The sequence below is a fragment of the Anomaloglossus baeobatrachus genome, chromosome 1 (genome assembly GCF_048569485.1).
Source record: "Anomaloglossus baeobatrachus isolate aAnoBae1 chromosome 1, aAnoBae1.hap1, whole genome shotgun sequence".
Lineage (NCBI taxonomy): Eukaryota > Metazoa > Chordata > Amphibia > Anura > Aromobatidae > Anomaloglossus > Anomaloglossus baeobatrachus.
In genome coordinates, this window is record NC_134353.1 from 125408362 (window position 1) to 125423554 (window position 15193).

General features: G+C 48.2%; 1 protein-coding gene across 1 annotated transcript in view; it reads right to left on the reverse strand.

Moving 5' to 3' along the window:
* Positions 1-15193, reverse strand: part of NFXL1 (nuclear transcription factor, X-box binding like 1) — a 187731-nt gene that overhangs the window by 154093 nt on the left and 18445 nt on the right. The window contains exons 4-7 of the mRNA XM_075347016.1: positions 13861-13970; positions 4394-4524; positions 4013-4191; positions 2306-2467 (exon numbers count right to left, since the gene is read on the reverse strand). Of these exons, the coding sequence (XP_075203131.1) occupies positions 2306-2467; positions 4013-4191; positions 4394-4524; positions 13861-13970 (582 nt within the window). The remainder of the gene's footprint in view (positions 1-2305; positions 2468-4012; positions 4192-4393; positions 4525-13860; positions 13971-15193) is intronic.

Here is a 15193-nt window from a genome sequence, read left to right on the forward strand (position 1 = left end):
TGGAGAATTATGTTCTGAGAAATAGTGGAGGGGGTAAGGCTACTTTTACACATCAGTTTTTTTTCATCAGGCACAATCCGGAAAAAAACGGGTAAAATAGATCCGGCGCGGGATCCGTTTTATCCCCATTGATTTGTATTAGCGTCGGATTGTGCCTGATGGCCGTGCGTTGCATCCAGCTTTTGCCGGATCCGTCGTAACTGGCTAATGCAGTGGCCGGATGGAACATCTCTTGTAACGATTTTCGTCTCTGACAAAAAAACGCATTGCGCTGGATCCAGCGTGATTTACAATGGAAGCCTACGGACGCTGGATCCAGCGTAATGCGGCAAAAAAACGTATGCGGCCGCCGGATCCGTTTTTTGAAACTTTGCATGCTCCAATTTATTGTAAAAAAATGGATCCAGCAAAAAAACGGACGAAACACATGCAAAAATAGATGCGCCGGATCTGTTTTTTTGACGGATCAGGTATACCGGATGCGTAAAAAAAAAAAAAAAAAAAAAAAAGATCCGGCGCATCCGTATTTGCATATTCCGCACCGGATCCGTTGCATAAGGCACACGCCGGATTGTGCCTGATGCCAAAAAAACTGATGTGTGAAAGTAGCCTAAGTGAATTGACTTCAATTAGGGAATGTAATAGGCCCCCGTAGAAAGATGTGTTTTTTAGGGAGCGTCTGAAGCTGTGCAAGTTGTAGTTGGTCCTAGTTTCTTGGGGTAGAGCATTACAGAGAACTGGTGCAGCTCGGAAGAAGTCTTGGAGCCAGCAGTGGGAGGTTTGGGTTAGTGTTGATGTTAGTCGAAAGTTTTTTGCGGAGCGTAGAAAACGGGTGGGGTGATAGACAGAGAGGAGGGTGGAGATGTAGGGGGGCGCCGCACCGTGGAGAGCTTTGTGGGTGAGAACAAGCAGTTTGAATTGGATCCTGTGATATATGGAAAGCCAGTGCAATGACTGGCAGAGCAGAAACATCTGAGTAATGATTAGTCAGATAGGTGACACTGGCTGCTGAGTTAAGGATGGACTGTAAAGGAGAGAGTATAGTTAGGGGGAGACTATTTAATAGAGAATTGCAGTAGTCAAGGTGGGAGTGGATCAGGGCCACTGTGAGGGTTTTTGCTGTTTCTATTATGAGAAATTGGCAGATTCTAGAGATGTTCTTCAAGTGCAGACGACATGAGTGGGCGAGAGATTGTATATTGGAGGTGAAGGAGAGATCAGTGTCGAGCATAACCCCCAGACAGCGAGCCTGCGACCTAGGAGTTATCGTGGTGCCGCACACAGAGTGGGGGATGTCAGGTCTAGGGAGGTTAGTGGATGGAGGAAGGAGACGTTCAGTTTTAGGAAGGTTACGTTTCAGATGGAGAGCAGACATGATGCTTGAAACTGCGGACAGACACTGGTGTTCTGTAGTACATTCGGGATTCAGTAAGGCCGGTATGACACGGCTGAAGTCTCTACAAGCCGATCTAAAAGGTTGTTTTGTTTTTTTTTATAAAAAAAATAAATAAATAAAAAATAAATTGAAGAGATTATTGTAAAATAAATAATAAAAACGTATTACTCCAAACTCACATTGCACATTGTTACCATCAAGACTAGAAATGAGGACATTGTGTCCATTCAGTCACATAAAGTTGAGCTCAAAAGTTTACATACCCTGGCAGATTTTTTGCTTTCTTGGCCTTTTTTCAGAGACTATGAATGATAAACAAAAAAAAACTTTTTCCACTCATTATGATTTAAGAAGAGAAAACACAGTAGTTTGACAATAAATGGCTTCACCCAACCACTAACCATGAGTGGAAAAAAAGTTTTTGTGTTATTCATATTCTCTGAAAAAAAGGCCAAGAAAGCAAAAAATCTGCCGGGGTATGTGAACTTTTGAGCACACCTGTAACTGCTGAGGTCACCGACTGTCAGACAACTGGAGGATGGGAGGTCGAGCGCAACAGATGTATTACAGTGCCTTGAAAAATATTCATGTTTTTGGAATTTTATGTGATGTACCAACACAAAGCAGGAAGTATTTGTAAAGGAAATTATACATGGTTTTCTAAATATTTAAAAAATATAAATCTGAAAATTGTGACGCGGGTTTGTATTCAGCTCCCTGTAGTTTGATACCGCTACATAAAATCCCGAGTGATCAATTGCCTGCAGAAGTCACATTAAATAGAGTCCAGCTGTGAGCCTTCTGGGGTATGTCCACATGGCGAGGATTTCCAGCAGTAGATATTGTGGATAAATAGGTGAATGTGGCCTAAAGAATAGGATATACGTTAAGCTAATGAATGCAAAGTACCTTTATGACATGGATCTTGACACTTGTGCTGCCCGCACAGCAGCATCCTCCCGCACGGCTGCTGACAGGACCAGTCTTTGGTGCTGCATCGTCTAGGAACAGGCTTTGCCTTCTTGCAGTAGCAAGTGGTGGCCACCATCTTTGGGCAGGGTGGACATGGGCCTAAGAGAAGAAAGATGGTAACTTATTGTTAAGTATTCAATGTTAAAACTTAAACAGTTTTTATTATAACTGTAATATGTCGCAGTATATACACAAATGCTTAATAATTATTTAAAGGGGTATTCTGTGGGTTATATCATAAATGTGCGATAGATGCGGGTCTCCATTATGTTCGGCTACTTCAATTATCCCATTACATTGGACATGTGCGGTCAGCCATCTCTCCAATCATTCTCAGACTGGATGTGGCAGCTAGGAGATGTCCCAAGTGGTGGGATTTGGAACAGAGGAGCCCATTATAGAGTAGGCCAAAGAAGTGGGACCGCCAAACATTTATAGCATATCCTGCAAGGTGGTTAACTAAAGTACAACTGACCTTATCCAAAATGTATAATGGCAAACGGAAGCTCCCAAAACCCTGCTGTAGTTAAGAGGAAGATGGAGACACAAATCTGGGTCCTGAATGTTTAAGTAGCTTTAGTTTTAGCTTTTAAAGGGAGTCCATCAGTAATTAATGACTGTTCAAACCAAGCACAGGGGCTCGATGAACTATGGTGTGCCCAAACAGTTCAGTGCACCTTCCCACCTATCTAGATCTGCCCTCCTCTTCCATGATTGCCAGGTGTCTTTACAGAGTAAGAGGAGTCAGATTTAGATAGAAAACCAGTACCTTAGATGGAGCGCTGAAAATTTTGGCGATGACAAGGGTGAAAGATACGCCTGTGCTTGGTTTGAATAGTCATTTTGTGCTGACCATCTCCCTTTAGTTTAAAGTGAGGTGATGGAGTGACCAACACCACCAGTGAGCCCTTATATACAACATTCCAAAATACTGTATATAAGAGCCCAAGCCGCTCTGTAGAACGTAAAAAACACTTTTATAATACTCACCTGGGGGGCGGTCCAATGCAATGGGTGTAGCTGTTCTCCGATCCGGCGCCTCCTCTCTGCAGCGATCCCCATCCTCCTCCTACCCAGCCCACTGTGTGTGACTTGTCCTGCGTCAGCAGCATATGCTGGCATCGCAGTCTTTCATGTGCCATGCTGAGGTCAGATCAAAGTACTGTAATGCGCAGGCGCGAGGAAAGGTTAAAGATCACCCGCACATGCGCACTACAATACTCTGATCTGCTCTGAGCAGGGAAGACCAAAGTGCACCTGTGCAGGACCGCAATGCTGACTAGTTTGTATGATGTAGGCTGCGTCATGCACACGGGCCTAGGAAGAAGGAGGACGGAGATCGCCGCAGAGAGGAGGCGCCGGACCGGAAATCATCGACAGCCATCAAACTGGACCGCCCATCAGGCGAGTTTGATAAAAGTGTTATATTCTACACTGCGGCCTGGGCTCATATATACAATATTCTGGAATGCTGTATATAAGGGCTCACTGGTGGTGGCCGCAGCTTATACTGGCCAAATCTGGTGACAGGTTCCCTTTAATACAATGGACCCCCAAACCATGATTAGCCTGGAGATAATAAGCATCCACTTTATTGTAGTTTTACTTATCCATGAAGTGAAAATAATGTGGATCACCAACTACCTGGATGGCATAACAGCAGGCATTTGTGCCCACAAGAGGGCTTAAATTCTTTTTCGCAGACTTGTCCACAGGAATGAGGGACAAGCCACGGATCCAAAGGGGGGTCTTCTACCTTTCCACAGTAACAGTAATACCGAGCAGGGGTCTGTGACCTCTTATATTCATATCGACACTTTGGGCTGAAAGACATGAAGAAAAATATGAGTATGATGAAATCAGAAAAAAGGTAACGGCAAGAACCACATATTCTAAGCTAAACACAATAAGCAGATTCAAACGATATCTTATGTGTATATAGTGTATAAAATACAACAAAAGATATGAACTATTAAAGATCTGGAGAAGTTTGGTTTTCATAGTCCATTACGCTTTCTCACATACCAGGGCCAAGGATAATCCTTCTTTTCAAAGTCGTCATCCGTCAGTGAAGACACGAGGAATATGCTGTCCTTGGCCCACTTCTGGATGCACGGCATGTGAAATATGCAATAACAGCCAAAGCAGCTCCAGACCTACAAACGAGACAAGTATAATTAGCAAGAAACTATCGATCTCACACAGACTCCTCGATAAATCAACACCGGCGCAGGACGGCGGCCCGATGTGCAGAGGAAAACGAATACCATTGTGCTGGAAATCTGGCGGTACACGCATACAAGCACAAAATGTGTCCGCCAACACCCACCAGGGGTTAATTAAACTACAGCCGTCATATATAACCCAACAATTGAGTCCTTAAAAGGGAAAAAAATCATCTTCTGTGTAAATCAGGGTTGTGTTTCAAATTCAAGTTTTAAAAATTAACATTATTTTTTACATATCACAATCTGTAAAACTATATAAATATATAAATCTTGTCGTTTTCACACTGAGGCTTTTTAGACTCCTACTTCCTATTGTTTTAGGAAACAACAAATGTACGTAGTCACACTAGTCGGATCGCGACCCTATCTTTCGTATCAAAAGCATCTCATGGGTGCGTGCATGGGTGATTCTGGAGGGAGAGGGAGGGACCCGTCATTGTCATCCTGCCTCTGCTGATAAGAAAACTTCTGTAAATTCTTTCTTAAAAGGACAGGAATAGCCCCTAAAACAAATTAAAAGTGCAAGATTGCAAATTTTGCGCTCCCCCATAAGAAGAAAAAAAGTAAGAAATATAAAAATTACCCAATATTAAAAAAAAAAGAGAATTTTGTTTACTTACTGTAAATTCTTTTTCTTATAGTTCCGTATTGGGAGACCCAGACATTGGGTGTATAGCTTCTGCCTCCGGAGGACACACAAAGTACTACACTAAAAAGTGTAGCTCCTCCCTCTGAGCTTATACACCCCCTGGATAACCAGATCTAGCCAGTTTAGTGCAAAAGCTGAAGGAGAACAGCCACCCACAAGTAAAGACAGAGCAAGAACCGGAACAACCGGAGCCTCTGTCTACAACAACAGCCGGTGATAACACGCGGAACAAGAAACTGCCAACAGGCAACAGGGAGGGTGCTGGGTCTCCCAATACGGAACTATAAGAAAAAGAATTTACGGTAAGTGAACAAAATTCTCTTTTTCTTTATCGTTCCTATGGGAGACCCAGACATTGGGACGTCTCAAAGCTGTCCATGGGTGGGAATAAACAGAAACTGAGAAGTAGGCGGAGCCTAACTTCACAAATGGGCGACAGCCGCCTGAAGGATGCGTCTGCCCAAGCTCGCATCTGCCGAAGCATGAGCATGCACTTGGTAGTGCTTTGAAAAGGTATGCAGGCTAGTCCAAGTGGCAGCCTGACAGACTTGCTGAGCCGTAGCCTGGTGCCTGAAAGCCCAAGAGACACCGACAGCTCTGGTCGAGTGTGTCCTGATCCCCGGCGGGGGAGGCACCTGAGTACACTGGTAGGCATCGGATATGGCCGACCTAATCCAGCGAGCTAAGGTCGGCTTAGAAGCCGAGAGGCCCTTACGCCGACCTGTGGTTAGCACAAAAAGAGAGGTGCACCGCCTAAGAACAGCGGTGCGAGACACATAGATCCGGAGCGCCCGCACCAGATCCAGAGTATGCAACGCTCTTTCAAAGCGATGAACCGTAGTCGGACAAAAGGAAGGCAGGGAAATGCCCTGGTTAAGGTGGAAAGGAGAAACTACCTTAGGGAGAAAATCCGGAATCGGACGGAGAACCACCTTGTCTTGATGAAAAACCAAAAAAGGTGACTCCGAAGAGAGCGCAGCCAAATCAGAGACTCTCCTGAGGGAAGTTATGGCCACTAGAAAGGCCACCTTCTGTGAAAGACGAGACAAAGAAACCTCCCTAAGAGGTTCAAAGGGGGATTTCTGCAAGGCCGTGAGGACCAGATTGAGGTCCCAAGGATCCAAGGGCCGCCGGTAAGGCGGAATGATGTGAGACGCGCCTTGCATAAAGGTGAGGACCTGAGCCAGTCAGGCGATACGCCGCTGGAAAAGCACTGACAGAGCCGAGACTTGTCCCTTGAGGGAATTGAGGGATAGTCCTAGCTGCAGACCGGACTGTAGAAAGGACAGAAGGGTCGGCAAGGAAAAAGGCCAAGGAGCATGGCCGGAAGAGCGACACCAGGACAGGAAAATTCTCCACGTCCTGTGATAGATCTTTGCCGAGGAAGACTTCCGAGCCAGAGTCATAGTGGAGATGACTTCAGGAGGAACACCAGAAGCCGTCAAGATCCAGGACTCAAGAGCCACGCCGTCAATCTGAGAGCCGCAGAATTTTGGCGGAAAAAACGGACCTTGTGCGAGAAGGTCTGGACGGTCCGGAGGATGCTACGGCACCTCTACGGACAGATGGAGCAGGTCTGGGTACCAAGCTTGCCTGGGCCAGTCCGGTGCAATGAAGATGACTCGACGGCCCTCCATTCTGATCTTGCGCAGAACTCTGGGCAAGAGAACTAGAGGGGGAAACACGTAGGACAGACGAAACTGGGACCAATCTTGAACCAGAGGGTCCGCTGCAAGGGCCTTGGGGTCGTGGGAGCGAGCCACGTAAACCGGAAACTTGTTGTTGTGCCGGGATGCCATTAGATCCACTACCGGAGTGCCCCACTTGCGGAAGATCGACTGAAACACTGCCGGATGCAGGGACCACTCGCCGCTGTCCACGGTTTGACGGCTGAGATAATCTGCTTCCCAGTTTTCCACGCCTGGGATGTGGACTGCGGATATGGTGGACTTGGAGTCCTCCGTCCATTGAAGGATGCATTGAACCTCCAACATTGCCAGGCGGCTGCGTGTCCCACCTTGGTGATTGATGTAGGCAATCGCTGTCGCGTTGTCTGACTGGACTAGGATGTGCTTGCCCGCCAAAATGTGGTGAAAAGGCTAGGAGAGCTAGAAGCACAGCTCTGGTTTCCAGCACATTGATCGAGAGGGCTGACTCGGACGGAGTCCAAGTGCCCTGCGCTCTGTGGTGGAGATATACCGCTCCCCAGCCGGACAGACTGGCATCCGTGGTGAGAATCACCCAGGACGGGGTCAGGAAGGAGCGCCCCTGAGACAGAGAGAGGGGCCGAAGCCACCACTAAAGAGAGCTCCTGGTCTGTGGCGACAGAGCCACCAACCTGTGCAAGGAGGAAGTCCGGACGCAGATGGAACTGGGCAAAGGGAACAGCCTCCATTGACGCCACCATCAGACCCAGCACCCGCATCAGGTGCCTGATGGAATGACGGCGGGGTCTCAGTAGGGAGCGCACCGCCAGATGGAGGGACTGCTGTTTGACTAAGGGCAGCTTCACAAGTGCCGGCAGAGTCTCGAACTGCATCCCTAGGTACGTGAGCCTCTGGGTCGGAGTCAGAGTGGATTTGGGCAGATTGACAAGCCACCCGAATTGGGTTAGAGCGGCGAGAGTGAGCAAGACACTCCGCTGACAGTCTGCGCTGGATGAAGCCTTGAATAGAAGGTCGTCCAGGTAAGGAATCACTGCCACCCCCTGGAGGTGCAGAACCGCAACCACTGCTGCCATGACCTTGGAGAATACTCGAGGGGCCGTGGCTAACCCGAAGGGGAGAGCCACGAATTGGGAATGTTCCTCTCCGATTGCAAAACGTAGCCAACGCTGGTGTGAAACTGCAATTGGCACATGCAGATAGGCATCCCTGATGTCGATGGATGCCAGGAAATCTCATTGGGTCATTTAGGCAATGACTGATCGCAGAGACTCCATGCGAAAATGCCGCACCTGAACATGCTTGTTGAGAAGCTTGAGATCCAGGATGGGCCGGAAGGAATCGTCCTTTTTGGGGACTAGGAAGAGATTTGAGTAGAAACCTCTGAACCGTTCCCGGGCGGGAACCGGTACAATTACTCCGTTGGCCTGCAAGGATGCCACGGCCTGAGAAAAGGCGGCGGCCTTGGAGCAGGGGGGAGTGGACAGAAAAAATCTGTTTGGCGGGCTGGAAGAAAATTCTATCCTGTAGCCGTGGGAGATGATATCCCGCACCCACTGATCGGAGACGTGTTGAAACAACACGTCGCCAAAGTGGGAGAGCCTGCCACCGACTAAGGACTTTGCTGGCGCGGCCAGATAGTCTGAGTTAGTGGACGAGGCCGAGGGCTTAGAGGATGACCAGTTGGAGGAACGAAAGGAACGAACCTCGACTGGTTCCTACCCTGGGCAGGTTTCCTGGTCTTAGTTTGTGGCATGGAAGTACTCTTCCCGCCAGTAGCTTCCTTAATAATTTCATCCAGTTGTTCACCGAATAGCCTGGATCCAGCAAAAGGGAGCCCAGCAAGGTACTTGTTTGAAGAAGCATCTGCCTTCCACTCTCGAAGCCACAAGATCCTGCGGATAGCGAGGGAATTAGCCGAAGCCTCCAGCATGGCAGACATGGCATAGGATGAAAAAGCGGAAGCTTGGGAAGTTAAGGCAACCATTTCGGGCATAGATTCAATGGTGAGGGAATGCATCTCCTCTAGAGAAGCAGAGATGGCCTTGAGAGCCCACACTGCTGCAAGAGATGGGGAGAACGAGGCCCCAGCCGCCTCATATACAGATTTGGCAAGAAGGTCAACCTGACGGTCAGTGGAATCCTTAAGAGAGGTGCCATCAGCCACTGATACAACTGTCCGGGCTGAGATTCTAGACACCGGAGGATCCACCTTTGGTGAATGAGCCCACTCCTTAACCACCTCAGGTGGAAAGGGAAAACGGTCATCAGAACCACGCTTAGGGAAGCGTTTGTCAGGGCAGGCCCTGGGCTTGGTCACAGCGGCCTGAAAACTGGAGTGGTTAAAAAACACACTCTTTGTCCTCTTTGGTGAGGTAAACTGGTGCTTTTCTGCCAGAGAGGGTTGTTCCTCTGATACTGGCGGATTGAGGTCCAGTACAGAATTAATGGACGCAATCAAATCACTAACATCTGAGTCACTCTCGGACAGATCAATGGGGCACATGGAGGTAGCATCCGAGCCCCCAGTAAGGTCATCCTCCTCGTCCTGCGAGTCAGCTTCTGAGACCGAGCCGCGGGACGAGGAAGGAGAGTGAACCCTGCGTCTCCTTTTAGGAGGACGGGGTCTGGGACCAGATAAAGAATCCTCTGTGGGCTCTGCTGAGCGAGCCCTAGCAGCAGAGGCACCCTGAGAGGGGGGCTGATGCATGCTCAGCAGAGTCCGGGACAGCTGTCCCATGGAGTCGGCAAAAGACTGGGAGATTGACCTAGAGAAGGATTCTACCCAAGTCAGGGGTTCAGCCACCGGAGCCGAGGCAGCCGGAGGGACCACTGGGAGAGAGACTCCAGGCTGAGGCACCGCCATGTTAGAGCAGGCATCACAGTGTGGATAGGTGCTCGGTTCAGGCAGTACCGGCTTACATGCAGTGCATATTGAGGACAGCCTTGCAGCTTTGCTCCTTGTGTGAGACATGCTGCTGAGGTGGGGGCTCTGAGCCAGAATGACCCCCAGAGAATATATAAGAAGGTCCACAACCGGAGGTTGTGGCTTACCAGACCGTTTGTGTGCCCTCCAGATCCCACAGTCCGGACCCCCAAGCAGCCTAGCAGGGATGCTGCAGCCAGCGCTGATCCAGTGAAGAAAACGCTGTGAAAATGGCGCCGGAGCGAGGAGAGGGGGCGGGACCTGCTCTGAGAGCGGGAACTGGAGGGCCAGGAGATTTACAGGGGAGGATACATGCACTCAGAGAGGAGTGTCCCTCCCCTGTACCGAACGGCCGCTGGGCGGAGCCGCACTGTCCCTCTGCATGACTGACATGCAAAGGCAGTGAAAACGAAAGTAGGCCTCCGGCGAAGCCGGGGCCTAAATTTAAGCGATGCGGCCGGCGCGCAGGCACCATCGGCGCAGTTCTCAGGCGACAGCCAGAGAACCGGCCGGAAATGTCACAAAAGTTACACAGCACACTCTCCCACCATAATAAAGTACCGGGACCCCCCAAGTATAAGCGTCTCAGGTACTTAGCTTTGTCTGAGACGCAGGGCCAGGTCCCTGAGGGATGAGTGCTCCGTCCAGCAGGATCCTGAAGGGCTGCGGATGGAGACCGGTCTCCTGCAAAGCATGGAGAACCGTGCTGGCTCCCACTTCAAGCCAGAGCCCGAGGGATGGTGAAGGAGCGCGGCATGTAAGGCTCCAGCCTTGGAAATCAACCTTAACAGCACCGCCGACACAGTGGGGTGAGAAGGGACATGCCGGGAGTCCAGGTTTGGACCCGCTTTTCTTCAAAAACTTTCCAAAAACGAAAATTCAAATGAGAATGCATGTGTGGATGTGTGCCTCCTGAACACAAAGCAATGAACTGGCTAGATCTGGTTAACCAGGGAGTGTATATGCTCGGAGGGAGGAGCTACACTTTTTAGTGTAGTACTTTGTGTGTCCTCCGGAGGCAGAAGCTATACACTCAATGTCTGGGTCTCCCATAGGAACGATAAAGAAAAAAAAAAAATACACGAAGACAAAAAACCTGGACCACATAAGGTCATTTTGTGATGAAAGGGATTAGCCGACCACAACCTATCACCTCTCCACTGGATAAGTGATAATCTGCTGATCGCTGGGACGTTCATTGATTCTGAGAAACGAGCTCTGGTGTTCCCAACATGTGCACCACTACGCACTGGACATTTTGGGGGATTGGTCTAGGTTTCTTGTATTTTTGACAGTAAAAAGAAGGCATTCTGCAGAATTATTCTTGACCTCAAAAATACTGGAATTCAGTCAGACTTCAATATAAGTGAATATGCTCTGTTAGGCTATGTTCACACAAGACCTTTTTGCAGCATTTTTTTCCTGACCAAATCTAATCTTGTGGCAGGATGTCTCCTAGGAGTCATCTGCAGTTTTGGTGCGTTTTTGGTGCGTTTTTACAGCGTTTTTTTCCTGTGAAGTCAAGACCAGCAGGTGTTCAAAAGTACCAGAGTGCTGGGCCGGGCCGGGATTGACCTGGATCCAGCACTCGGGTAATAAAAAAAAAATAAATAAAAGTAAGCGCGCTATACTTACCAGTTTCCGGCATCGCTGTACCTGCTCGCTAGATGCTAGAGTGTATGGGCTCCTTCCAGGCATGATGTCATTTCTACATACCCCTATCACATGGGGGGCGAAGCATGATATAGTCGAAGGGAGAAAACATCGCCAAGCTCACTAACCAAGCTGGTGACGCCCACTAACCTGGAAGGAGCCCATACATTCTAGGCTCAACCGTACCTACTCCCACGGCCCCGCCTTCTTCTAGAGCCGCTTATTAGCCTCATGCATATTCACTGCCTGTCTGTGATTAGTTGCATTCAGACGCACCCCCAGCCTGTGTGACAGCGTCTGACTGTAACTAATCACAGACCTGGTCTTCGGGTCTATCGTACAGTTAAAAATAAATACAATTAAAAGAAAAAAATATATGACGTAGGGTCCCCCCATATTATGATACCCAGCACAGAAAGCCCATGGCTACAGACTGCAGCCTCAGCTGTGTGCTTATCTTGGTTGTGTATCAAAATAAAAGGGACCCCATGCTGTTTTTTTAATTATTTAAATAAATAATTGGGATAAAAACAGCGTGCAGTCCAAACTAATTTTGATACCCAGCCAAGATAAAGCCTACAGCCGGGGGCTGGTATTCTCAGGCTGGAGAGACGGCCTAAAAATATCAGCCTGCAGCCAGGTAATCGTTGCCAAAAGCTGCGACTAAGCCCTAGATTGGTATAGTCAGGCGTCTGAGACACCCCCATCACCAATCTGTAAAAAGTGAACTGAAATACACACAAACACTGAAAAAATCCTTTATTTGAAATAAAATACAAAAAGCCCCCTCTTTCACAACTTTATTAACCCCATAATCACCCCTGCAGGTCTTACGTAGTCCACACGAGGTCCCACGACGATTCAGCTCTGCTACATCTGAAGATCACAGCAAGCACCATAGAACAGGCCTGCCCGCTGTGAGCTCCAGAGAATGAATGACCAAGTGATCAGCGGTTACTTCACTAAGGTGATTCCCGGTCACAGCTGGCGATAACTGTGACCGTAAAATGCCTGAGTGACATCACCGCTGAACGCGCAACTCATTCATTCTCTCTACAACAGACCCACAGACCAGGTCTGTGATTGGTTTGGTTGCAGTCAGATGCGGTCACTCAGGCTGGGGGCGCATCTGACTGCAACCAATCAATCACAGATAAAAGCAGTGAATATGTAATGAGCGAGAAAGTGGAGGAGCTGCAGGAGCGTACAGAAGCGCCAGTGACTAGGTAAATATACTGCGCCTGCTCCAATCCCCCTTTCCCCAGCACCATTTTTAAGTGCCCGCCAGATACCGTGGTTTTTTATTAACCCGGTTAGACCTGCTGATCCAACTTATCTACGAGTGCAACTGTCACTAGGGTGAAAACCATAGCAAAAGCGCTGAAAAGAATTGACATGTTCATTCTTTTCATAACGCAGCAAAAAAACGGAGGTGGCTCACAAAACCGTCAGGAAAATCCTAGAGGTGTTTTGTGTGTGCGCATGAGATTTCAGAAATCTCATAGACTTTGCTGGGACTGTAAAAATTAGTGTTTTATTAGCATGGATTTGCATAAAACCAAGGCAAATCCATAGCTAAAATCTGCTGCAAAAACCCCGTGTGAACATAGCCTTAGGATTCCTGAGGGCGTTTTGCAATTGAGTCTGTCAGTATTTAAAGGGAATCCGTCACCAGGTTTTTGCCCATCTGAGAGCAGCATAATGTACAGACAGAGAATCTGATTCCAGCGATGTGTCACTTACTGAGCTGTTTGCCATCATTTTTATAAAAATGAATGTTTTCACTGCTGTAGATCTAGCAGTTATACAGAGCTCATGAATATGCTGGACTACCTGCAGCACGCAAAGTAGTCCTCTAATGATAATCTACTGCTGATTAAACAGTGATTATATCAAAACCACACTAAGAAGCCCAGTAAGTGACACATCGCTGGAATCAAGATCTCTTCCCCTACGTTATGCTCCTCTCAGATTAGGTGGCAGAAACCTGGTGAGATTTCCTCTAACAGAGCCATGTCACAGTCACCATGCCCCTCTAGACACAAGTCACAAGGTTACTGTGAAGAGTGCCTAAGTATAACATTATTTTCATAACGTAATCCCCTTTTTCTATATCAGAGTACATTCCTCGGGTGAAGTGTTGTGTATGGCATTGCCGGCTGCTCACGGCTCATCCTTCTTTACTTTGTATATGTAGGAGAAGGTGGCCTTTTGTAGGAAAGAATGGCTGGTACAACCAGCTTTCAAAAACTGGACTATTCACCATGGGATTAGAGATGCTAGATGATTTCGGAATAATCATTGCCGTCGTGCTGAAATTAGGATGTCCAGACACAAATGTGCAATCACAGCCATTGCAGCACGATACTTACAGCTTGATTCCTCTTCACCGAGGCAATGCATATCAAGCAAGTCACCGCTCCGGACTGAAAGGCCTCATTCACATACTGTTTAGTGCGAGCCAAGTCACTGGTATCACCATCTTAAAGGAAGAGGAGAAAAAAAAGATTTGCCGTCCAGAAAGTCACATATTACATGTAATAGAGATGTGTCAAAAATAATGCAACATATAAGCACAACAATTCTAGTCCAGTTTCTTAAAAAAAAAAATAAAAAAAATGTCCTAATCATCCCTCCGAGCCGTCCATATGGGCACGTAGATCATAGAAAGGTGAAGAAAGGTTAACTTAATCTCTGTGATCCGATGTCTTATTCCAGAGAAATCTACTTCTAAGGCTAGGTTCACATTTCCGTTGTTTTAAATCTGTCAGGCTAGTTTCACACTTGCGTTGAACGGTATCCGTTGCATTGCGTTGTGTGACGGATGCAACGGATGTGTTGCATATAGTGGCACAACGGATGCAACGGATGCTGCAAAACAGCAGAATCCGTTTTGATTTTTTTTTTTACAGTTTTTTACCGGCAGCAGACTATTGTGAAGGATCAGCTGATCGCTCCCAGTAGCCGGCCGCCGGGTGATCAGCTGATCGCTCCCAGTAGCCGGCCGCCGGGTGATCAGCTGATCGCTCCCAGTAGCCGGCCGCTGGGTGATCAGCTGATCGCTCCCTGCAGCCGACCGCCGGGTGATCAGCTGAGCGCTGTCACTTGCCGGCGCCCGGGCATACCGGCGGCCAGGCATGCCAGCGGTCGGGCGCTCAGATGAGCGCTGTCACTTGCCGGCGCCCGGGCATGCCGGCGGGCGGGCGCTCAGCTGAGCGCTGTCACTTGCCGGCGGGCGGGTGCTCAGCTGAACGTTTGGCCACCGCGAGCCAAAATAAAGTTTGTGATTTAAAAAAAAAAAAAAAAAAAAAAGAAGAGCATGCGCAGTGAAATCCAGAGGATTCCGCTGCTCAAAACAACGTTACATGCTTTGTTCCTCCCGCTGGGCGGAAGCAACGGAGCGTCGCCCAGCGGAAGCAACGCAGGTCCTTTTGGTACAATCCGTCATCCATTCAAGTCTATGGGAAACAGCGGAATCCGTTAACGGATTCCGCTGTTTTCCAAAAGGGCGGATTGTAACGGAAGGAAAACAACGCAAGTGTGAAAGTACCCTCAGGGACAGATCCGTTGTTTTTTAGATGTCAACTGACGCAACGGATGTGATTTTCACAGGATTCCTTTCACAGGAATCCTGTGAAAAAACTGATTTGTTGCGTCCGTTACATACGCTGTGAGTCCGTTTTTTGACGGATCAGTCATGATCAG